This window comes from Nanorana parkeri, unplaced genomic scaffold, assembly GCF_000935625.1.
Source record: "Nanorana parkeri isolate BGI_ZX_2015 unplaced genomic scaffold, ASM93562v1 scaffold702, whole genome shotgun sequence".
NCBI lineage: Eukaryota > Metazoa > Chordata > Amphibia > Anura > Dicroglossidae > Nanorana > Nanorana parkeri.
In genome coordinates, this window is record NW_017306970.1 from 159206 (window position 1) to 186567 (window position 27362).

At 39.5% G+C, this 27362-nt stretch overlaps 1 protein-coding gene across 1 annotated transcript in view; it reads left to right on the forward strand.

The window, feature by feature from the left end:
* The first annotated feature begins 22826 nt into the window (after window positions 1-22826).
* Window positions 22827-27362, forward strand: part of CALN1 (calneuron 1) — a 239507-nt gene continuing 234971 nt past the window's right edge. Inside the window, exon 1 of the mRNA XM_018563828.1 lies at window positions 22827-22931. Within this exon, the coding sequence (XP_018419330.1) occupies window positions 22846-22931 (86 nt within the window). The 5' untranslated portion in view covers window positions 22827-22845. The remainder of the gene's footprint in view (window positions 22932-27362) is intronic.

Genomic DNA, 27362 nt, shown 5'->3' on the forward strand with positions numbered 1-27362 from the left:
TCTCTGAACTAGTGCTGACACTGTCTTTCCTTCTGGAGGGTGGCAACCTTTGTTCCCCATGGTCCCTGTGTGTGTTGTTAAGTAGTCACCGCCCCAAGCTTGCTCCCGGGATAGACTGCAATCTCAATACAAATTAGTAAACTAAATGCGAGATTCTAGTCCATCACAGCAGTGAGCTTGGAGAGGTGGTTAAAGGAGAACTATGGGGTGATTGAATTACACTCATCTCTATAGTTAGAGCTGACTTATGACATTGAAACTGTCATAGGTTGGCTCTATTGATTAGGAACTGAGTGAAAACATACCACCGCTCACTCACTTCTCGATCATCTCCCTGCAGAGAGCAGTGATTTTCAGTCACCGCTCCGCACAGGGATTCCTCCCTTCCCCTCTCTGATTCTCCAACGCGGACTAGAGAGATGACGGGGGAGGGGGCGGGCACAGCTGGTTCTGCCTCTAGATCGGCATTGACCGCTTAGAGTCTGCAACCCCCCTCTGTCAATCCCTACACTGGCTTCCAAAAGCCCAAAGGATACAATTCTAAATTTTGACAACGACTTACAAAGCCATCCACAACTCTGCCCCCGCTATATCTCCAACCTTGTCTCAAAGTATCACCCCAACTGTCCCCTCCGCTCTTCCAAAGACCTCCTGCTTTCCAGGCTCCCTCGTCAACTCCTCCCATGCTCGCCTTCAGGACTTCTCTAGATCACTCCCATCCTCTGGAACTCTTTACCCCAACCTGTCCGACTATCTCCCACTCTGACCTCATGTATCACTTGCCCTTCCCTTTTAGATTGTAATCCCTAACGGGCAGGGCCCTCTTTACCATCTTGTCTTGAATTGTATTGTGATGGTAATGTCTTCCTTATATTGTAAAGCGCTGTGCAAACTGTTGGCGCTATATAAATCCTGTATAATAATAATAATAATAGGCAGAGCCCGCTGTCAATCAGCCAGTGGGGTGGATCTCGACAGTATTGTGTGGATCTGTCCCGGCTGCGACGCTATCAGCATATAGCGTGCAATAGCCACTATATACTGAGTTTTAGGTCATGGGGGGACCTTTGTATATGTCCTCCCGTGACCCTAAAATGAACTATGGGATATAACGGTTACCCCATAGTTCTCCTTTAAGCAATTTCTCAAAAAAATCTTCCTTAACCTAAAACTACTGTCATTTTTCTTTCCTCTTGTATCTAGTTTTTATCCACTTCTTAGATTAAGAGCTCATCAGCCAAGACCCCCCTTCCTCTTATGTGTTTGTTTTAGTATATGTTTTCATTAACTACCTCCGGGCCGGCCGTAGTAAAAAAACGGCCGGCCAGGAGCTCTCTCGATAGGTCACAAACCACTGCTATTCTGTATAGGCTAATGAATAATGTTCCCGAAAGACTACAAGGCATGCTGTATCACTAACAAACATATTTTACTTTCAAAAATTAATTTGGCAAAGGTATTGATCCAGTTTTTGCCCTTCTCCATCTACAGTATGCAACTATCCCAACTACAGTTTTACAGTGGCTTAGCTAGTAATGAGGACATGGTTTAAAAATACTTTTTCTTTTCCTTTCCTCTGCACCAAAACTGTAACAGTTGTGAGAGACTGAATTTAGTGAACAAATTGCTTTCAATATTGAGCTGTGTCTGGGCATTGACATACATTGTTTCTCTTGGAGTCTCCCAATTTTTGCAATGTAATGTGCAACATTACCTGACACACTTATTTCTGCATCCACCACCCATTACCCATGTACAAACCCATTCCCAAAATAATTTTTCATCAAAAGGAAGTAAATGACTGTTCTTTGTATTATTATTTGTGTCTATTAGACACTATTGCGTCTATTTGTGTCAGTAAAAATCACTGTGTGAGAAAACCTTGAAATATATGCATACCCATTGTTCTCCTTATATAATCAGACACTCTGTGGTCACATCCTGAACTGCATTTGCTTATCTGAAATGAAATAATCGGTCTTCCTTCATGCAGTCAGTATTACTAACCCCAGCACAGATGCGTCCTGTTCTATATTTGTTGCAGTCTGTATTTTGTATCATTTAAATTAGGCAAATCATTCTCTCTGTCTTCACAGATAATTAAAAGTTGAGGAATAAAAATCAGAGTGGTTACTGTGAAATTGCCACATGGTCAACTGCTGAATAAATGGTGATGAACCCTTAAGTTCAAAGTTTTCAGTACCGTAATTTAAACTCACAGTGCACCCTGTCATGCACTTGGATGTTCTGTAAAGTGTCTCTATTCAATCAAAAAATACACAAATGAATGTCCATCTGTATTCACTAATACATTATTAAATGTATTAAATGCAAGCAGTGTAAGTACCGGAATGTGACATGGTATCAGCCTCTTGCAATTGCTGTACAGCAGAGGTCAGATTGGAAGAGGAAAAAGCATCACAAGGAGCCAGTCAGTTATGCTTGTGGGCTTACTAAAAATGTGCTGATAGGAGGAAGGGAGGAAGGCACAGACTGACAAAAAGATAAGCTAATAAGTGTGCTGCATCTCCTTTCACTGTCCATTCACCAGCTGGGGAATGGGACAAGATCTGTAAGCCTTACCTATCTTTAGCAGCGGAAATCTGGTCTCCTTCTCTCGCAGACAGGGCATTGTTGAGTGGCAGAGCTACAGGTATGTACATTTTAGGACTGGATGGACAGAAATACAAATCTGTTATATAAAAACAACACCCATGTATGTATTTGGTCGTGGTATTTAGCTTAGTTCAACTTTAACTGTTTTCATGTTATACCATCCTATTAGTACATCTCTCCTTGTCCTGTAAAATGCTGTAATTTATTTTCCAAAATGTAGAATTTTGAGCAGAACCAATTTAAAGATATCCCAGTAGTCCTTACATGGAAAAGTTGCAAGTCTTGTGTTAAAGCGAATATATTTTGCTTGTATCTGTGTTCTTCAGGCTGCACATTAACATATTTATTGAATGCTCAAACCACTGTGTGCTGCAAACAATATAATCAGAATGTCTATTTGTCTAACCTGTTTTTTTTTTTTCTTGTATGGGAATTTCAAACAAATTTTTAATTTGAACATCAAGTATAATAATAGTTTATTATCATAATTAACAGTGCACAGAGATGCTTTACTCTGTAGCTTATAACAAGACATGCGGTTGCTTGTAAAATTTAATTTAATCATGTCTTTGTTACCCGTGGTAAACAGGTTCCAATTTCCAGGTTAGACATAACCTCTAGTGTTTGATTGGTTCTATTCTTTTTGTTAATTAAACCAATACTACTACTTGAAAATATTTATACATGCCAATACAGTAAAAACTGTGGACAATTAGAGGTTTAGCCATAAAATATATAATAACATAGCAGAATCATTCTAGAGACCCTTGAAACTCTAGATTTAATAGGCAGCCTTTTTGTTGAGATCTCTTCCATCGTCAGTCAATAACTGACACTTCACCATTGGAAATGTTTTTTTGTCAGTTTGTTTAAAATATCTCACATGTCAAAAATGTTTATACTTTTTCAGAAGAGATCTTTTTTAATAGTAGTTTCAGAGTAAAACTAAATTGTTCAGACAGCCCATAGCTTATGGGATGCTTGTGTTACATTACTTTTACCTTAGTGTACATTGATTTTTCCATATCCTCAGACGTGTATGAAGTCAGGCTTGTCCTGTACCTTTGATGGGGCAGCTTGGTTTCATTAGGAATAAGCTTTAAGGGACATTAAATTCAAACAAAGAATTTATTTGCAATAAACATATTAAAATTATGACAGTGACAGATTGTAAAGACAGCAACAGTGGAGACCTACGAGAATAGAGGTCTGCCCAAGGGACTGGTTGGTCACATAGACATCTGAACTGTTTGCTGCATTGTTGATGGTTTAGAAAATGTAATTAATGTGTCTTCTTTTATCTTGCTTTTCATTATGATATACTCTTTGGGACATGTCAATCATATGGGTGAGCTAAAATTAAAAATATAAGGAAACTTAATTAGGAAACCATTTTTAGGAAATACAGTATTTTGAATGACAACAGAATGTTGTACACGAAGGCGGAATGAACTTAGGTTTACTTGGCAGTTTTAAATGTGAAACCATAATTACTATTTATATGATGTTGGCCTGTCTGCTACTGCTTGTAAAATGCCATTGTAATTACCATTCCTTCTGTATACCATACCATGTCACCTTCAACTATGGATTCCATTAGATAACAGAACTTGGCTCAGGGAGGGTAACATCATGCCAAAATGAATATGGCTGTACATATTTCTCAATGCAACCCTTACAAACAAAGAAGTCATATAAATACCTGAGTAATTGAATTACTAAGTTGTTCTGTCACAGCACATATACAATATATATATATATATATATATACATACATACATACATAGTCTATCTATCTATCTATCTATCTATCTATCTATCTGTTTAGTAAATGGAAAATCTGCACTAAGGATGTAGCAATTTCCCAAAATGATATAGAAATGCTATGAATAAATTAATGGATTGAATGCACAACACAGAGCGCTAAATGGTGACAAATAATAAGTGCAAAATGCCAATCAAAATGATCTCAATAAAATAGCATAAATACTGTGATGAAATCTAATAACATTATATCCTTATGTGGTGACAAATGTTAATAAATACAAAAACACACATAACAATGGCCTCAGATACAAAATAAATAAATAACATAAATTAAATAAAGTAATAAGACCTCCAAAAGAGGGATAAATATATATGACTATATATAGTGAACAAAGAGTCCCAAAGCGTGAGATCTATAAGGTGCAAATAAGACGAAAATTCACTCCGTGCAAGATGTTACATAGTATTTGAGGTTGAATAAAGACATTAGTCCATCAAGTCCAACCTATTAGGATCTCATTCTAGGAGTACCTGTACCCCTGTATATTATGGTCCCTTAAGAAATCGTCCAAAAGTTTCTTGAACAATTCCACATTATTTGCTGTAATAGCAGAGATCTCAAACAGTCTCACACAATGTTCTGCAGTTTATGACTGTCTCCTAAAGCATATAACAACTCCTATATCCTCTCTGCAATTGGAGATTTCTCTTGTAGCATACATGTAGTCTTTGACCATATCCTGTAGTATGTCTCCAGTCTCAGACAGCTTTCTATATAATTAGATTATTTGAATATTATGTGGGGCTCTTTCCCAAATAGCAAGCAATTGAGCTGCAAGTTTGAAAATGACTTGCTCAACTATTGCAGACTTGCCAAGCTTCACAATTTTGTTGCACAATTTCAGCAAGTCTGCATTGCAAGTCTCCAGACCAGTAAGCTTGCAGAGCTCTTGCTAAGACCTGCAGGACTCTTGCTGTAGACTTGCCAAGCAAATTTTGCTACAAATTCAAAAAGTGTCAATTAGAACTTGTGCTGCAAGTGTTCTGCAAGTCTACAACTTGCCAGGAATGTGTGCAGCAAGTTAACAAAAATTACAATTTCACCCTGCCACAAGTTTGTAGCAAGTTATCCTTGCTATCTGGGTTGATGATGTCAGACCCCCTATATCAAGAAAGTTGACCACCACTTATCTACTGTTTTCAATTTAGCTTCCTTCCATTAAACATATTGGATTGCACTTAGTTTACCTGGAGTAAATTATAAATTTGAAGTTTGGGTGAAAAGGTTACCTTAAAATATGCAGTCTAAAAATAGGTTTTGCTGGTTATATCCACCCCTATATTCATCATGAAAGAAGGTGAAATATAAAGTTCAACTCTTATAAACAGACCTCTTATTGTCAATAAGAAGCTCATTTGAGGAAATGCATCTCAGAACAAGTGAGCACAGAACTATATCTAAAATATTAGCGTTCCCAGGTGAAGATCAGTAGCATATTGAACATTGTAGTCTAGCACCAAGTACATATAAAAGAAATTAAACCTGTAACATTTAATCACTAAGAATTGGAACTGATTTTTTATTATAATTGGGTGTCATAATTTTATATGCCTGGTTTTCATCTCTTTTAATGGTTTTTTCATTGTACCAGACGATTTATGATTGCTGTCTTACTTTTGATGAATAGTGTTTTGTAGCTAAAGGAGTCAATAAATTCCAAGAAATTAAATGCATTTCATTAGAGCACGCTCCACCCTGTCTATAAAATACCAAGCAGTACACAACTATCTCTCCACAAGTCCATTGTAATATATGACTCTCCTGTTCCTGAGCATTTTCTGAGTTGGTGTCTCATTGAATGAGAATTGCTAGATGATGTTTCGTGCAGAATTATTTTAATCTCATTAAAATTATTACTCATATATCAATCACTTGGTTTTCAAAACCATGAATGTGGGCGATATTGTTAGGCAATTCTTTTAATAAATTCAGATTAAAGGGTTTAGCCCTGAAAAACATCTCACGTTTGATACTAAACTTGGTACGCATAGTTACATTTCAACACCTACAAATGCCATATACTGTAACTCACTAAGAGCGTGTCTACATAAGCAATCTCCCTCTACCTCATTAAGCTTGTCTATTTACAAAGAAACAAGATAATGTCAAAGCAAAATTCAGGGAAATAAATGGAAAATTGTTGGAATCTGGAAAATTGAAAGCCCAGGCAAAACATAGTAAAAAGAGAACATAATTCTTTATTACATCCTTTTTTAGGTTTTCTCCACTGAACTTAGCCTAATTGGCTAAAGATACCTTGCAAATTAAAATGGCTGCTAAAGTCTTAAAACTTATAACTCCATTAAAGCAGATATGAAAAAATACCAACTAACACAATTGTGTATTCGTGCATGCACAATTTTTTGTGATCGCACACCGCTGGGATGCGAGGCATTACAGTACCATACCTTCCGGTGCGGGCGATCGCAGTGCAGGCAGGAGGCATGCCTGTGGTGCCATTGAAATGAATGGCACCGTTACGCTCCCTTCTGCCCCAGAACACAGGGAGGCTTTGATAATGCAATCCAGTGTGTTCATGCCACGGGACTGTGCGATGAATGCAATGGATGCTGTGAATGGGCCGTGAAAAACAATATATCACATCTGCATAATTAACACAAACTTTAACCAAGGTCTTGATTTAAACCATAAACATAAAGTGCGTGTAAACCCTAACAATAGCTATCCCTTACTTGTTCCCTTTTGGTCTGCTAAATATGCCATTGAAATTGTTTTGTTATATCTGCTCAATTTTTGGCAGAAATCTTGTGAGTTGATAACTTGCTGTGCTCTCTGCCTGCCCACAAGGAGAGTATACGGAGACAAGGGATGGTGGATGATTTGAGGTCTGTGTACTTTGTAATCTATCAGAAGTAAAGTGGTCAGTGCTGACACCATTTTCTTAGCGAATCAGAGCCAAAAATACACTGTTTTGTTATGTGAAAGAGGAAGTTAGGCATACACTATAATATTTCTGGCACATCAACACTTATGTGCAGCATGTTTACAGGGTTAAAATATGGGTAAAGTGCATGTATTGCAGAGATGTACTAAATATGTTTTTTCTTTATTTTGTCTTGACATACGCTTTAAAAGAAACCTGTCAGGATAGGAATATGAGAGTTGACATATTCTCTCAGATGGAACAAAAATATATTGTTATGTATTCCAGCATCTGGTATGTACCTGTTTTTTCTAGATCAATATCTCACAAAGTAGTAAATAAAGGCTATTAATGACAGCCCTGAAATTTGCACTTTCAAAAGCAAATATGCACTGGCAGCTCACAAAATTCTATCCTGTCTGGTTCCTTTTAAACCTAACCTCTTAATCTATTCCTCAGCCTAAACATTAAGGGAAACTTGCAATGAGAAAAGGAAAGAGGTAATTTCTGGTTTCCCTGTGAAAATGCCAGTGGCCTGGCTCTTTCTTGTTTACCTACATTGAAACATTATCTTGAAACAAGCATACAGATGAGAAAAATCTAAATCCAGAACACCCGATTTGCATACTTGTTCTGAGTCATTGGGGTTGATTTACTAAACACAACCCAGCCATTCACTTTGTAAGGGAATTTTCCCTTTGCTTACTGAATGAGGCGAAACTGCTGACTTTCATCATCCAATCATGTGAAATATTTTTTTTCTTCTTGCATGTGTTTGAGTATTTGCAAAGTTAATTTTTTACCACATTCACTAAGCTAAGTAAAAATTCCCTTGCAATGAAACAGTCTATTTGCCTTAGTAAATCAACCCCATTGGATCAGCATGACAGTCAGGGAAGTTGAATTCTTTTATTCATGCTTCCTATTTGATGTAGATTAAAAGTAGAGGTCCTTAGAAGTCATTGAGCGATGTTAGGCTCTGGTGAATCCTTGCACCTTTAGGAAGGAATGGGTTATCTCCAGGCATACCTGGAGGTAATTTATTCACTGCTATACAGTATATTTGTTCTAAGTTGGGAACTAAGTTTAGTTAGGTACCTACTTTGCAAAGGGTAATATATATATTACAAAGTAATATGCAAAGGGTAATTGATATAGGGGGGACTATACACACGGCGGAACCAGATGGCACCCTAAAGACAGGCAAGGCATGATTACAATAGCAAACTTAACTGAGGATAAAAACCATAGTTAGAGACAGACAATGTAATGGGAATATAAACGAAATTTGAGGCAAAAAAGGATCGAAATACAGCTCCGAACGAGCGATAAAAGTTGACTAGCAACACAGATACAATAAGGACAGAGGGATAGAGATAGACGCGGCCTGAAGGGATGCCACACCCCCCCAATGACGTCGCACGCCGTTGCAAAGTGGCGATCGCGGGAGGGTGGACGCATAAAAAGGACACAAACTTTCAGTGCAGGGAAGGAGGACGGAGAGATATATAAAGGTTGACACGCAGCAGAAAAGAAACATTGTATTGACCCACTACGGCTGAGAGGGTTCAATATACCACTTGGTGTTGTTTTCTAAGGTAAGGGAACGTTGGGGCACAACTGTTTTAAATGTGATTTGGAATTACACAAGCACAAACTATTTAAAGTATGTTAGTGGGATAGAGAGCTAAAGATTAATGTAATAGAAACACATTTGTAGAGCCAATGAATTTGGAGGATATACAAGAGAAGAATAAAATCCTGAAGGTTCAAGGGCTGGGGTGTATTGCTTTTAAGATAATTTAAACACGGGAAATATTGGAAATATACACTGATGAATGGGATAGAGGGGATGAATAAATGCCATGAGTCACAGATGGTGAACTAATTAATGCAATTAAGATATGTATACACACATGGGATATGAGACTGCCCGGTATACTAGGGACTACACAATGCATGAGTTAACAAATGAGAAGAGGAGGAATAGAGGAAAGGCACTTTATACACAGAAAATGAATTAACCACATATAAGAGGGAATGAAATACTTGATATGAACTAAGCACTATGATCACTTTCTAGCACTGTGAAGTTGTACTGGACTCCATATGCGTCTCTGATTCCGCCGTGTGACACTCTAGGGTTGATGAGGGAAACCCCATCACCCGGGGAAAAAGACCTCTTCAGTATCATGCAATCCCAGGATTAATAGTTGAATATAAAGAAAGGTAAGAAGAATTACATACATTTATGGTGAAAAAATACTCTCCGACATATCTAAATCAAGTACTATGTTTTAAAATAACATTACGGAAAGATCAATGATGATGAATTATATCTGTTTATATACTGGATGATTTTAATTAAGGAACAACATACCCTATAAATAACATGAACCAATATCAAATGAAATTGATAAAAGGATAATTTAATGATAAATGAAAATGATCAAATATATGTATTAGAGATGAACAAAAATTTTGGTGGATAAATAATTAATGTGAACATTATATCCCATGCATAAATATTAATGTAAGGCTATTAATGACAAATGAAGAAAATGAATATATTGTATTGACAAATGAAAAATGAGGAATCTTGAATATAATTATGCAATAGAAATGAATTGAAGTTTATGGATATATAGTGTATTTTGTGTTGATTCTATCTTATGGATTAATATTACTTTATATTGTATTATATGTTTAAAAAACAGATTATTGCTGAAAATCGATATATACAAACAAACAAAATAAACATCCCCCTGAAGAAGCCTTTGGGAGCGTAACGCGTAGGGGATTAATCTAACAGTGATATACTTGTAAAGAACTATATGAAATATAAATATGACCATGAATGTATAAATTATCAATGTAATATGGTTTGCAAATATACGTATCAGCAATAGTCTTAGGGATAGAGAAATGATAGTTTGAGACACACATAAGCACTACTTCAAGTGAATTTGATGTTTTATCGAACTGCATGATTTTTAGAAAAACAAGAATCTAAATAAATATTTATTAATCATATACATCTGAGTCCTTTCTAAACACACTCCATCACAATATTTATATTGTAAACGGTTTTCTAATTGAATAATTAGGGAGGTGTGGACTCAGTTCACCTTGGGTGAAGTCTGGGAAGTGCTATTACTGGATTTACTTTGCAAAGGGGCCTTCATGTATATTTTCACATCCATACATAGATTTAGATTTGTAAGTGTGCTATATATTTTTTTGTGTGGTATTGTTTTGTGAACTGGCCTGGTCATATACACCTTAATTATGCTAGTCATAAGTTGATCTAAGTGGATGCCATTTTTACAGTACCCATTTACAAGCACACTAAAACAAATCTGCACAAACTCAATTCTAAAATACATTAATTCTGCTCTGCACATTGTTACTATATACAGACTTCCAGGAATTCTGTTAGGATTTTTTGTTATTGGAAGTCTCTCAAGTACAGAAACGTGTGAAATTTACTGATGCAGTTATGTCACTGTGGCCAGCATAAAGTTGTCAATATAAAACAATGACTTACGGAACTGAAATTTCACTAGAGTAGAGATTCTTGAACTTTTTAATCTGAGGACCTAGATAACAAAATTGTTACCGTACAAGAAGGGAATTAAAGTCAAAATATCAGCAAAGAAAAATAACAATGGCCATATAAAACACCGTGAGTGCTCTATTCGCCATTTCTTCACCTATAGTTTATGGTTCAGGACCCATAAACTATGGATCTCGACCTTCAGTTTAAGAAACGCTGCATTTGAGCAAATTATTTATCTTTTCTGGTTATCATAAAAAGTTTTGTCATTTCCAAACACAAAGGAGTTTTCAGTTGCCTGCTACAAAGCCAACAACTTCAACAAATAAAACTAAAACAGAGGAAACATTATAGAATGAACATCTGCACAATAAAAACGATAATTTTTCTTTCAGAAGCAAAATCCCTTACTACTGTTTGTCTCTTTATTTACATATGTAATGAGTAATAAAATCCCAGTTGTTTACTACGGTTGTCTCAATGTCTTTATTGTTTACTGGCTGTTAGCAAAAACAGCTCTTTCCTAGGTTACAGGAAGACTATAAAAGAATTATTATGTGGCTGTATTCTATTCTTGTCGCTAAGATGTTTTATTGAAACATCCTTCAAGATTTGCCATCCAGACAGTACTACTTCTTATGACCTCTCTTTTCCCAGCAGCATAAAGTTACAGTGTGTATATAGGAATGATTGTAGATTGGAGAGCACAGATTTATGTTCAGTCGATAACACATATTGTCGGTGACCTACAGGCATTTATAACAATTCATTTCAAAAGTATTCTTGGCCAGGTGCATTAGCTGTAAGCTAGTTTAGGCATTTGCTGACTGTCATGTAGGTGTAGGTTTAAGCTCAAGTGTTTTAAAATAAAAACAAAAAAACTTAGGTTTGTCCATTTTCTCACTGCTATCTAGTAAAGCAGTATTAAACTTTCAAACCTTTTTTTTTTTAAATAATGAACCTAGAGCAAACAAATATATATTGCCTAGCAGTGTATTTCCTTAACATTTTTACTAAAGCTCTTACAGTCATCTTGTTTCAAAGCAACTGACACCAATTTTCTCAGCTCGGCTTCCCTGAACTTCCTGACCAGTACCAGATCACAGAGGAGAGCACAGTCTCCTGCAGCTGTCCATCTACTAGCTTGGAGAAAGAAAGAGGGAGGAAGTAGGGGTGTGTCTTGTCCTGTTGTGCCTGTGTTTTTGTGGATAAGTATATGTATAAAGTCACTCGCACTCCAATAGAATTTCAAGTCAAAAACGGTTTATTGACTCGATTGCTATCACATCATATAGCTATATGCTATATATATTGCTAAATGATGTGATAGCAATCCAGTCAATAAACCATTTTTGACTTGAAATTCTATTGGAGTGCAAGTGACTTTACACATATACTTATCTTGGATTGCAGAGGCATCTGCAGTCACTTTGGCACCCACTCGACTCTAAGGTATTATTCGGTCAGGAGTGCCATGGGTACACTGGATTTTGTGTTTTTGTGGAAACACACACATCTTACTAGCACACACATGGGTGGCTCCATCGAACCCTGCAGGGGAAAAGAGCTACCCTAAAACAGGATATTAGGGCCAGTGCTCAGGGGACCAGCTGATTCTGCAGGAAACTAAAACTTTTAAACATCGAGGAAAAACATCTATTGTAAGTGATTGAATCTGCATTTGAAACTGCTTAAAACATTTTGACTTAAATACCCCTTTAAGTTCATGCATCAGTATGAGCTTAAAAGAGATTCCTTATGTTTAAGTGGTAGAGGTGGAAAAACTGTGCACATGCTCCCTCTCTGGTGGGGTCTTCCAACTTACACTTTTACTGATAAACTCTTTGAAATAACCCCCTAAACATACATGTCACTATTGGATTGTAACTAATTTACATTTTCCAGCACATTTCTGACCCTACTAACCTTTACCTACTATGTGTGAATAAGACTCAGATGTGCCAGGAAAAGCAGGGATGTGATGTTTTTCACACAATAAATTGGCATGGTACGTTTAGTCAAAGCTAATGTGGTACAAAAAATAAAGACATGAAAGTAAGACTCTCAAAAACAAGGCCATTATCATACCCCAAAAAACAAGGTACCATGTCTAAAGAATTATAACCCTACCACCTACTCTTAAAATGACCCTTAGAAGTCATCGTTTACATTAAATCTAACACAAATACATCATGCTTAATCATCCTGATCAAAATTCTAAACCTAACCCTTAACAAATCCCTAAAAATGGGAGGTTAGTGCCCAAAGTCAAATCACTTGCAAGCGGTGGGGGGCTTTCAGTAGTGTGGACCTTCTATTATACTGGATTAATAATAATGATGTTAACCCTCAACCATAACCCCTAAATCTTCACCTATTAAATATGTAATTTTAGGCATGTTTCCCATTATTTTAAACTAGTCATTTTACAAAAAACACTACCTGACACTTTGTGGCTACACTCACTTATTCACTATATCTATGAAGACACCCATGGTTGCCACACAAGCTGCACTTCAAACATGTCTTCCTCTCTTAATCTCCAGTTCATTGTAGTTAATGGGATTAGTAGTTTGTACAAGAAAGATGTCACCAGCACTCCATAAGTTAAAATGAATGAGTCCTTTTAATGGACAATGATGTCACAGAAATCCAACATGAGCCGACGTTTCAAAAGATAACATTGTGTTGGCTGCCTTTTTAGCTCGCAGTAAATGACACGGACACTGCATTTCTGGCAAGATAAAAAAAAGTATTGTCTGCACTTACTGAAAATGTTCTTAGTCTGGAAAAAGAAAATAATACAGCCACCACATCTAGGAACTGTTAAGCTGCAATATATTATATTTTTGTTTTTAGATTTAGTTATGCTTTAACCTAACCCCTAAACCATAACACAGCCCTTAAGAAATCCTAACTCTAACCAGTAAACTTCAAAAGATCCCTAAACTTAACCCTTAACCTATGCCCCAAAGCTTAAACTAACCTTTAAAAACTGCATGTAAAGCTGGCATTTTTTTCTTTATTTACCTTTTTTTTCCCACCCTGCCCCTACCTCCATTTGGCCCTGCTCCAGAAACCTCTTGGGATATCTATCCGAGATATCCAAGAAGGCACCGGCATCCATACAGCAGATGGACCAAAAGATGTAAGGAAAGAAATGCTGGCTCTGGTATGCAGTGGCACATTGACAATCACAGCAGGACAGTGCTGGATTCACTGGGCATGTGGGTATGTTAAATTAAAGGAGAACTATGAGGTGAGTGAAAATCTTTCATCCTCATAGTTCGAGCCAACGTGTGACAATGAAACTGTCACACATCGGCTCAATAGATCGGGAAGTGAGCGAACACATACTGTCGCTCGCTTACTTCTTGATCATTTCCCAGCAGAGAGCTGTGACTGTCAGTCACGGCTCCCTGCAGGGACCCCCCCCCTCTCCGCTCCGATCCCCCAGTGCTGACTGGAGGAACGGATGGGGGAGGGTAAAGCTGGCTCTGCCTCTATATAGGCAGAGCCAGCTGTCACTCACGCAGCTGGGTGGATTTCGACAGGGTGCGGCGGTCTCAGTATACCGCAAGCTGTAGCTCGCGATATAGTGAGCTTTGGGTCACGGGAGGACGCTGGTATATGTCCTCCCGTGACCCTTAAGAGAAGTATGGGGAAAAACACTTACCCATAGTTCTCTTTTAATATAACCCAGCATAGGTAAGAAGAGGTAACAAGCAAAATTAACCCTGGGAGGTGAAGTTCCTCTTTAAGATTAATCCATAGCCTAGCATGTATAACGTTATTGAAATCCTCCTAATCCTAATATTTTCACATTGAAAGAAGTTTGTTACACTGGTGAGATAAATATGATGCTACCAATAGAACCAACATTTTCTTGTTGTGTGTCTTAATAACGTTGTTGTTGTTGTTCTTTAGATCTGAATCTCATTAAACATGATGCCAGATGTTTGGAAGAACTTTTGGGGTTTCTTAGCCACTAATTGCCCAAAAGTGACAGAAAGTCTTCATTCATACTCTCTCAGTGTTTAGGCAGACGTAAGGAAAGGTAATTGCTGCAAACAACCTACTAGCCCCAAACGCTATGGGCTATAAAAGAGACCTGGCAGCAAACTGGGTTTTATTCATATCACAATGGGAGGATTAGGAAGTGAAAACTGAACTGGACAAAAAAGATCTCAAGGTAAGGATAGCTACCTTAGTTCAGTGGTAGGCAGAGACTGCCTATTTATGAGCACCTCACACTGTCTGAAGATGTGTAAAAAACCCCTCTGGATTAATTACCAATTAGAAACTTGGCGTACTCAAAAAAGTAACAGTGCTGCCCTCTTCGTCAGGACGTGATGAAGGGGGCGTGCCCCGGAAACGCGTCGACACTTCAGTGATCTATACACAGGATTGAAGAAAATAGGTCACCAGCACTCCATAAGTTAAAATGAATGAGTCCTTTTAATGGACAATGATGTCACAGAAATCCAACATGAGCCGACGTTTCGGGGCCACACAGGGTCCCTTCTTCAAGGCAAGAGATGTGACAATGTAATAACATCCACAAGCTACATATATACACAGGACGCACTGCACGGATCCTTTTACTGCTCCGGTTTTATTGTTCTGAAGCTTGTTATCACTCTAATCTTGTGAGTACCTGTCAGTTTACCTTTTAAACCCGCTTATTGGAATAAACATATCTGCACCAGGAAAGGCGCCCCTTTTTGTGCTTTTTTTCTGTAGTTCCCAGGTATGCATCTTATACCTTTTTTAAATATAGGTACTACTGTCCCTTTGGCACTGATCCAGCTAGTATGGAGTCCCTAAATATAAGGAACAAGTGTCTCACTATGGCTGAGCTATTTAAGTACCCTGGGTGCAGGTTGTCTGGTCCTGATGATTTATTTACATGAAGTTTTTCAACTCTTTTTTGAACCCTGACTACCATCAACCACTGTTGTAAACTACACACGAAGCTACTCACATTCTTATTATATCTATTAAACCCGTCTTTGTCTTGAGTATATACTGAAGAGAAGAATTAATTTAAAGCCTCAGCCTTCTCCCTGTTGTTGTGATTAATCTCCCTTGCTTATCTTTTATTGAACCTACCTGTTCTTTTCTTAACTTTTTACTGTTTGTTTGAAGAGGAGATTAGGTAAGCATACATAGTAGTAATCATCATGATGTACATAGTTGTAATATTTCTTAAAATAAAACTATAATGGTTTGAGTCAACCCTAATATTTTTTTTACATTCAGAAGTTTAGAAATAGTTGTTTTATATTTTTATTATATATATTGTACTGGACGCCAGGGATGGGTCCTGGAAGGCCGATATGTGTCCCCTCTATTCTGGTTATGGTCCCACTAAGGGGCAACAGAGAGTAACTCAAAACAAACGACAAACGCACTCAACAATTTGTTACCAGTTATACAGTAAGGTGCACACGAAATGGGCTTTGAACAGTAGAACAGTAGAAAGGCATCATGGCACACTCACAAACCAGCATGTAAAACTTGTAAAAAACTTGTCTCACCACTAAGGACAATGACAGAGGTTTGGATACAAATGGGCTTTGAACAGTAGAACAGTAGAAAGGCATCATGGCACACTCACAAACCAGAATGTAAAACAACTTGTCTCACCACTAAGGACAATGACAGAGGTTTGGATACACGTCTTCTGCAAAGGATGTGTAAGCCGCACTGCCGCGCCAAGGCACCTCTTATAGTGCGGTCCTAACTCAGCTGCCAATGGGATGTGATCTTACGACTGGCTCCGGCCACTCTCAGAGAGATCAGCGTCCCTGGTCAAGGAGAGAAACACTGCTGTGTCTTTTTTTCTTTATTCTGACACGAGCGATGTCAGAATAGATGAATCCTTATATATGTACATACATTTCAACTTAAAGTGAAAATAAAGTTAAAAGGGTTTTAAGCTATTTCAAATGCGGATAAAATAACTTACAATGAATGCTGCTTCTTGATATTGAAAAGGTTTAGTTTCTTGCAGAATCATCTGGCCCCTGAGCACTGGTCCTGATGTCCTATTTTAGGTTGACTCCTTTCTGAAGCAGAGTTCTATGCAACCACTCTTGTGTATGTTAATAAGCTCTGCGTGTTTCCTCAAACACACAGGTACAGCAGATCAAACTACTCCCCTGGCCCCTCTCTTCCTCCACCCTTCTACAATCTAGTAGATGAACAGTTGCTGGAGAATGTGCAGTCTCTTGTGATCTTGCATGGGACAGGAAGTTCAGGGAAGCTGAGCTGAGGGAGTTGGAACCAGCTGTTCAGAAACACGATGGCTGCAAGTGCTTGGTGAATAATTATAAAGAAATACTTTGCTGGGTAATGTATATTTGTTTGATCTGGATTCCTTATAAAAAAAAAGGTTTGAGAGTGTAAAACTACTTTAAGTTATAGCAGTCTGTAAACAATAGTCGTTTCACGTCATAGAAGCAAACCCAGAGTTTGTAAAATGAATCTTAAAATGCCACTGATCACCAATAATGATGATTTTTTTTAAAGTTGGGGAGATTTAAAATGCCACTGACAACTAATGATTGTAAAATCTTTTTTTTTTTTTAAAGAAATGAAAAGTAAATGTAAGCAAACCCTAAATTTTTTTTTATTTTTACTCCATTCTATAGTATTATACACTGAGTAGCCAGATTATTATGACCACCCCATCAGTACTTCGTTGGGCCACGAGATGACTCCTCGAGATGACTTCGTTGGGCCTCCTCGTGACTCCACGAGATGTTGAAAGGTGATGCGAGGAATCTGACACTGCACTGTTGCCCTTCTGTTGTCTTGTACCAGTCCTGCCACTCTCCGTTCTGCCCTAACATTGACTAGTCGCTGACGGCCACAATTCGCACATTCAGACCCAGATTTTCGGCTCACTGTCCAGTCTTTAAACACTTTAACAACAGCTGCTCTTGAACATTTAACGAATTCTGCTGTTTTGCTGATACTCGCTCCATGGCTCAGAGCGCCAACAATCATACCACGTTCAAAGGCTGTTAAATCGCGTTGTTTACCCATATCTTCAGAAAAAAATCACTTCTACTGTCGTGGTAAACAACCTGCTTCCCTATTTATAATGGTCTGGCCCTCTAGCAACTTCAGCACGAAATTATAGCTATTTATAGCTAATTTGCCTACAAACGTCAGGTGGTCATAATAATCCGGCCACTCAGTGTATAATAGCATTCAAACTGGAGAAAAAATAGACTAATTACTAATTAATGAGAAATAGCTCTGCAAATTTGTTTTTTAGATACTTCTCTTGTTTTTATACAGTCAAGTATTGTCATATAAAAAGCTCTATATTTTGCATACACTTTTTAATGATAGTTGAAAAAAAATTATGCAAGAATCTAAATATTGAGTCATAAATTATTTTTATTGTGCAGCTTTGCTAATAAAAGGTTATAAGTGCCCAGCTATTTAGCCTTCCTTTCTGCCAAGTCAGATTGTGTCTTGTAGTTGAAGATCACTTGAAGTGTGACATTTACTAACATGTAAACTGCCTGACCTCATTCAATACACATTCTGAATCTAGGGGACAGTGGGGTGGATTTACTAGTAGATGTAGTTCACCTAAGAAAGTAAAAGTTATTAAATAAGCTTGTCCTGTGTTCACTTTGAAGACCCAGTCAAGGATGTGTGATGGTGTATGAGGGTAATTGAAAAACAAAACAAAAAGAAAAAGGAGTTTTGCTTGCATGTGATTGGATAATTGAGAAGAACACACCTTATTCATACACACCTTATTCACTAAGGTTTACTCTGCTAGGTTGACAGCCTCTAATCATTTAACAAATCAACCCCAATGTGTAAGGTCAGCAGTTGACACACCAGCCCTAGGATAAGATGAAGTGTGAGGCTTAGGCAAAGTAAAGCTAAACAGAGTTGAAAATGCAAGACTTTCTTCAATCAAATTCAAAGAAGCACACACAGTTCACCCATAACAAATGTCCTGTATACTTCGTTCGGTGCACGGAAGTCCTATGACTAAGGCCGCTTAGTCCTCCTCTGTCATCAGGAGCTGGATATATGACAGGATATCCAAGGAGGCTGCCAGAGCAGGACATGTTGTTCTTGCCTAGGCAGAAATGGTGGCAGGGGGTGGCCTGGTGTAAAATAAATACATGAATAATCTTTATACCTGTACAGAGGGGGAAAAGGAAGTTCAGGGAGGCAAACCTATTTAGTGGACTGTTGGCAGAACGCTGGGCTAGGAAGTAGAGAAGAACAAACTTGCAATCCAAATTTTACCTCTCTGTGAACCAGGGTATCCATGGGGGTTCCTGGAGTAGTCTGAAGAGTGTACAGGTGAAACTCGAATAATTAGAATATCGTGCAAAGTTCATTTATTTCACTAATGCAACTTAAAAGGTGAAACTAATATATGAAATAGACTCATTACATGCAAAGCAAGATAATTCAAGATGTGATTTGTCATAATTGTGATGATTATGGCTTACAGCTCATGAAAACCCCAAGAACCCCAAATCCACAACCTCAAAAAAGTAGATTATTACATGCAATCAATAAAACAAGGATTGTACATAGAACAATATCGGACCTCTGAAAAGTACAAGCATGCATATGTACTCAGTACTTGGTTTGGGCCTCTTTTGCAGCACTTACTGCAATTACTTTTGCACGATATTCTAATTATTCGAGTTTCACCTGTAGAAAGGATGAAAGTGGCTAAACCTAATGTGAGTCCAGTTAAGCTGGCCATTCACTGTTAATTATTTTTTCAATCAACTTGTGGGCTGAATGGAAAAAATATAACGCTTCCTCCATTCATGCTAAACAGCATGGAAGGACAAATCTCCAGCTGAAAGCGGCAGGTGTGCCACTATCAGAATTCATGTACGGCAGCTTATTGAACGTGATGTCTCGAGAATCCTTTGACTGCTGCAGAGGAGGGGGAGCGAGGCTCCAGTGTGCTAGACTGCATTAGAAATCTGGACCGCGCGTCACTTCCGGTGGTTTCGGCTGAACACACAAGCACAGAGGCACAGTGAACATTACATCAGCTGCCTCAAACAGCTGATTGGGTCCAGAATCTTCACAGACTATTTCCCTATATTGCCCATGTGCGGGCAACGCGCCCATGAAGATTCTGGACTGATCAGCTGTTCCAGGCAGCTGACATAATGCAGATCGGGCCTACCGCACATGTGGGCTTTCTGTTCAGACCTCTTGTGATGTGCCATAAAGTCTTTCAGTAATAAGTGAAGAAATCACCAGCACTCCTGGGTTCCAAGAATGTCAGACCTTGTTTAAACATTGCTATACAATGTGAGACCTGATTGGATGTCAATAAACAAGGTCTGACGTTCTTGGAACCAAGGAGTGCTGGTGATATCTTCTAGTACTGATCTCCAGGCGGCGCCATTCTCGATCACTGCAGGACCCGTTATCCAGTTTTTGGATCCTTTCCAGTTAGAAATGCGATGGGTCATGGACTGAGCTTTACATAAAGTCTTTCAGAACAGATAATTGTGGCGCTCTCATCTCATCCTTCCTATACTCTGTAGGGTAGTCATACTACCGTGTTTCCCCGAAAGTAAGACCTACCCCGAAAGACAAAAAAGAAAATAAGACAGCGTCTTATTTTCGAGGAAACACGGTAGGTGTGCGCAGCCTATTGGATTAGGGTGTGCACACAAAAGTACAAACACATACATCCAGGATTTCCATCTCTGCAACTGTCCCTTACGTCTTCTAGCGGGTGTGCAGTAATTAAGCAGGGAGCCTGGCAGGTGGTCATGTGAGGACCAGAGATGTGCGGTCAGGGGAGACAGAGCCTCACCTTGTATTATGGAGGAAAAAGCTGTCAGCTTCAAGTCTGGAGCTGACAGCTTTTTCTCCATTCAGATCGGCTTGTAACAGGTTACAGAGCAGGGAAAGCCTACACGCCATGTAACCTGTCATGGACGGAGCGCTGCCTATTAATTACAGGCAGTGCTGCCTCCGACTTTTCACAGGTAGTTAGGTTACACAGCAGCAGGCTTCCCCACTGTTCGTGTAACCTAACTAGTGAGGCAAGAGCTGTCACAGCCTCTACTCTGTGTTAGAGACTTGGACCAATGGCAAAGCGCCCCTGGTCCAATCAAAAAAAAACGTACTGAGGCCATCGATCTTGATGCCTCAGCAGTGACGAACAAGGGAGGGACAGGGAGGCTTCTCCCTTCCTTCAACTAGCTTGGTGACCTGGTTAGGGGGAAAGGCTTCGGTGGGCTGGGGGCAGGCCTCACCCAAATCCTAAGGTAGCGCACGTCACTGGTGAGGACTGCGGCTGTGAGGCTCCATTTACACATAGCGGCTTATAGCCGGAACATGCGGAATCCGCCCATAAAATCGTGGTTGGGCTATTTTGCGTGATGCACAATTTTCTACCGTGCGGACACCGCTATAGTCTGAAAAATGCACATTGCAATGCATTATATTTTTATGTTTCTGCGCGTGTTCATACTGTCGAATACGCGTGGAAAACCGCTCATATGTGAATGGAACCTGATGTGAAGTAAGTGGCAAGTGCTGCTGCGCTCTATATCGCTGAGCCAGTCACAGAGAGATCTTTGTGATCTCTGCACCGGCTCAGGCTCCATTTACATATAACGTTTCCATTTCCCGAGCGGCAATGCAAACGCTAAAATCTTTCATCCGCACGGATTATATATATATAGTCAAAAAATTCGCGCTTCGACTATTTTGCGAGCTGTGTGGTTCCCCACATTAAAGTGCATTGTTTTTTCTGTTTAGCGCGGCTCCGTGCGTATACGCATGGACAACCGCGCCTGTGTGAATGGAGCGGATGCTTAGCGTACCTGGGACACCCTGTGCACACACCTATGATGGTAGTTATATCAGATGAAGAGGGCTGCAAGCAGTTGTACACATTTTCTGATTGTGAATGTCAGCTCCTGCTCCTCCTCCCTCCTCTAAAACAGTTGAGTGATGTGCACTGCGTTCACTTCCCCGTGCAGCACACACACGCAGTATCGCTGTATAATGAGAGCCGTTGCATCGCGTATGTAGCAGTCCAGCGACCTGTGACATCGTCAGTCTCCCTCGTCCCCCCACCCTCCCGAGAGCTCTTTCATTCTTTGAATCGCCCGCTCCTGTGGCCAACGATCTCCAGCATTCTTTGTGGCTCCATGTCCCCCTTAGACCATGCCTAATCCCGATTCGTAAGAGAAGCCGCTGCGGGATCATCTACAGGAGCATGCAATTGTGGAATGGAGTTTCCAGCCAGCGGGACTCCTAGTTCACCATCGCAGCCGCTGGATGGATGGGGTATTGATGCTCCATGGTACACAGCTCATGACTGATCGGGACACTTGTTTGACACAGCGATCACCCATAGGGCACAGCGTGTCTCCAGGTAATGGGCAGGAACGCTTCCTGTGACAGGTGCCTTGACTGAACTGAATGCACACCTCTGATCCCACATTTCCTCCAATCAAGGGCAAAGGACATTGACCTGGACCACCAGCCCTACATTTCCAGGATCCAAAGAAACCAAGCATTAGGAATAATCAAGTAGCAGAGCACAGACAGGTAAGAAATCCTCCTTTGTGATGTTGTGGGCTTTTTGTTTGTTTCATTCTATTCACAATAAAATGCTGGCAGTGATTTACCTTCCTGATGGTGCTCCAGCAGCAGAGGGTTAACACCAAGCTGAGAGGTGCTATTCAAGTGTTCCAGGCAGAGATTTCATCCTGTAAGCTGGAGGAGGCATGATTTCCTCTAACCTGTTGTTATAGTGGAGGCAAAGCATCTACACTGTGCTGCTCTCACAGCCTATGTAGAGTTCTTTTCTTTTAATTAGGAAATGTGTTTTTTGGCTTGCACTAGCTAGGTTGTTAGAAGTGTCCAGTAGTTTAGATTTAATAATTTAGCACTCCACAAGCTGCAGTGTATTGAAGTATGGACCTGTTCATCAGTGTGGTTATGGAGCAGGCTTCAGACTCTGTGTCACAAGCAGCAGCCTCTCATCATGGACTGGAAAAACTGTAAGCATTTTACAATTTACTTGCTCCTGTTTTCTCCCCAAATTGCTACAGGGGCCAATCTTGTCTTTACCCAGCTGCTCATTAGCTGGATGGCGAAGGCTGAACCCTATAGCGAGCCTGAGAAGTATGTAACACTCCACAATTTAGGACGTTCTACATTGATTTTCTTTTTTTTTCCTATCCTATGTTATCTCTGTCACGTAATGAAGGCTTAGCTCATTCATGCAGCAGACATTGATGGATGTGGTGGTGGTGGCGGGGGCTTCTTGGGGGTAGCATGTGTTTTGCAAAATCCACTGCTCTAAATGTATTGCTGATTTTTTTTTGGAAGGGAGGAATATGGAGGGATCAGCACATTTCGCATACGAAGTGACAGTCTGTTGATGGAGTGCAATGCTATTTGACAGTTTATTAGAACTGCCCTCCCTAAGGGCAATGCCCATCTGAAATGTCTAACATGAGTGTCAAGATCGCTGTTGATGGTTTAACTCACAGTTGGCAAACATCAGAAAAGAGGTCATTTTGGACAGCTCCAAGGGTTAATGGGCTGCAGTGCTTTCAGCTTTGGTACTGTGTACATGCCACACAAGGCTGAATGGATCGTACCATCTCCTTGTGATGGTATCAAGTATGTTACCCAGCCTCAGTTGTTGAATCCCAACAAATCCTGTGATGCAGAGCTGGTTGCGTGCAAATTGTGGTGATTAAACTCAGCTCACATCTTGTGCTAGAGTTGCATGGTCTCTGAGTAAATGTACATGTGCTAAGCAGTATGACTGCAAGGATTCATGCTTGCTGGTTGAGGTAAATATAGGGTAATGGTGTGAAATGAGCCATGGTTAATATCCTATTAAAATGAATGAAGAAAAAATGAAACAAAAAAGCTTCCTGATGCCAACCAGTAAGGCATATATTTGCTAAATGTTCGGTCATATAGAATATACTAATTAGCTCGGGTCGATAACTTGTCAAAATGCCCAGACTCTAATATAATGCATTCATAATTTTATAAGTACATTTTCAGTCATCAGTTTTTTTTTAAACAATCAGCAGTGGGTTGTGTTTCATTGTAAACGTGGTTAGTATAGGGTTGGCCACACAGAAACAAGAGAAACCCACCTAACCAAAACAATTTACATTACCCGTGGTGCCTATAAGTTCCACTACTGAAAGGCTGGAGGATTCAACGTCTGTAGTGATTTTTGATTTTATTCTTAAATATTAAACATTTTCCAACAGGTTGGTAAATTGTAGCATCCGAATCCCAGATTTATTACTTTGTTGATTTTACCCATTTCTATAGTCCAAATGCTGTTAAATGAATAACATTTGTTCTTGCTTCAAGAGAAGCTTACAGTCTAATTTCCCTAGACTCCCCATCACAATCATACACAAAGAGCCAATTTTGGTAGGAAGCCAATTAACCTGCCAGCATGTTTTGGAATGTGGAAGGGAATAAAAGAGCACTAGAAGGGTGACAATATACAGGTGAAACTTGAATAATTAGAATATCGTGCAAAGTTCATTTATTTCACTAATGCAACTTAAAAGGTGAAAGTAATATATGAGATAGACTCATTACATGCAAAGCAAGATAATTCAAGCCGTGATTTGTCATAATTGTGATGATTATGGCTTACAGCTCATGAAAACCCCAAGAACCCCAAATCCACAATCTCAGAAAATTAGAATATTATATGCAATCAATAAAACAAGGATTGTACATAGAACAATATCAGACCTCTGAAAAGTACAAGCATGCAAATGTACTCAGTACTTGGTTTGGGCCCCTTTTGCAGCACTTACTGCAATTACTTTTGCACGATATTCTAATTATTCGAGTTTCACCTGTATGAGAACACACAAACTCCATGCAGACAATGTGAATTTAAACCCAAGTAACATATCAGCATGTTTTTGGAATGTGGAAGGGAATACGAGCACTAGAAGGATGAGAACATAACTATGAGAACACACAAACTCCAGGCAGATAATGTCACTGGGTGTTTTTAAAACCAGGAGCCACCCAAGTAACGAATCAGCATATTTTTGGGATATGGAAGGGGACAAGAGCACTGGAAGAATGGCTACATAGATATGAGAATACACAAACTCCATGCAAACTCAATGTCACTGGATGGATTTAAACCCAGGTGCCAGAGCTGCAAGTCATTGGTGCTGTCCCTTAGTCCAGAGCCGTAGCTAGCTCCTTTTGTGCCCGAAGCAAGAACAGAAAATTGTGCCCCCCAACATACTTGTGCGATATGTGATGCCATGCGCCTCGCCTCCAGGATAGCAGCGCGCATGCGCAGAATGCACTGGAGGCAAAATCCAAAATAGCACAAAAAATTGTTTTCGTTTTAACGAAAACATTTTTAGTTTCCGTTCATTTAGTTCTAAACAAATTTTTAGTCTTTGCACATGTCTAGTAATATGTTTGCATGAGTGTGTGTTTGTGTGGGGTGTGTTTTCGTTTTTTTGTGTGTGTTTTTTTTATTATTTAATTTTTAACTCTTGGGGGGCTTCAGGGAAATATTAGGGGTCTAAACAGATCCCTGACATTTCCCTTTTGAAAAAGAAAAAGAGATTGAGGACATGGAGTCCTCTGCCCATACAGGCGGGGGAGAGCAGCGGGGATCAGAGGAGAAGATGGAGCCTGTGCTTCTCCCTCCTGAGCCATGGCTGTGTTGGCCGCCTGGCGGCCCTGGCTGCGCCCCCTCTCAGCTGCGCCTGAGGCAAGTGCCTCACTCGTCCCATGGTAGCTACAGCCCTGCTTTAATCTATGTGCTGCCTGCTGGTGCACTATTACCCCTTTTCCCTCCAGGCTTACATTAACCCAGGGCTGGAGAAATCCCAGGAGCCAGGTAGACAAGGCTCTTTAAACATCACAGCTGGTGCCTAACGTTTGAGGTTTTCTCTAGTTGTTGCCAATGGAGCCGGCTCCTAAAAAAATCCTGCTGGCTGCTGGTTTGGACCGACTGGCTCCTGATTTCCATATTCATATGTCCACTCCTGCATTGACCAATTCTTCCAAGTGACACACACAATCACATATTAGCACAACTACTATTTGTTGTAAATGCAAACAGAAAATAGTCAATAGAAATGGTAAATATTCCAAGTACGCAGGCTATTTACTAAACAAACTGTGAGTTTGGTGCTGGCATTTTTATCTGGTTGGGAGTTGGAAATTCTAGTCGTTGATTTGTTTGCGATGTCTACATCGAGAATGATTTCTTTATCGTTTTACATTTCCTGTTTAATGACTATTTCAGAAATGTTTGGTGCTGTTATCAAAGTGTTTCTCGGCTAGTAGGGTGTTTCTCGGCTAGTATGGTGTTTGGCTCCTCGTAGATGCATTATTATTGTTTTTTCGGAAGGTGAAGAATCAGCCAAGGAAAGATCTAGTTAGTATTTTGCCGAACATACACTGACACGGCAGGTCTATTTCAATTCTCTTTGTGAGGGGTCTCCAGCAGTACAGGGGGAATGCTGCAGCATGTATCTAGGCAAAAGCTGTTTTCAGATGATAATGATTTCCAGTAGCTGCTGACCCAGGCCAAGTTCCAACTTGCTTCCTGTAGGTATAAAAACTACATATCTCAGTGCCAATCTATTGAGGCATCAGTGCTGTTACTCATGCTCCGTGTTGCTTCTGCTAGCAGCCAACGATGAGTCATTACATTTGGGCACAGTGGCATACTGATTAAGATGCAGCTTTATCATGAGGAAAACTTTGATCGGGGAATAGTGAGGTGGCTCTTCAAAATAAAGCACAGGTTTCTCACTGAGGCAGACAAAGACTTGAAGAAAGAAGCCTTAAAACCTTAGCAATTGCATGCTTTGGGTTGAATGTGTCATGTCTGGATGACACTGCCAGTTACTCTTGAAAGCCAAATACTATTTTTAAATGGACGTGTTTAAAAGGGAGTTAATTTAAAAAAATTACACACCAAAGCAGTATCACTTAGAAGCAGATATAAAGAAAACACTAAGTACTGCAGTTATTTATTAGAAATCAGGAAATGTATTTTTACCTGCAGCTAGTGCAAGCACCTGAATTGGATTTATATCTGCCTCTTGTAACTTTAAGTACAGTGAAACTCAGACTGGGAGGGGGAGTTGCAGTACTTGAGACCAATTAGGTGTTCTGCATTGCAAGGAACATGCTGACAGGAGAAGAAAGAAGAATTTTGAGTGCATATTCTGTTGCTGATCCTTTACTGTCCAATCACAGGCTGGCAGGTGACCTTACTCCACTGCTTAACTGCAGCCAAAATAAGTCAGGTCATGAGCCTAGTTCTGATCTCCGGCAGGAATGTGTAAATCTCAATGCTGGCTGGACAGAATGACCCCAATAGATACACAGTATAACAATTGTGTGTTTATCTATATGCTTGCAGTGCAGCTTTAGGTTTATCTCAGTGTGTT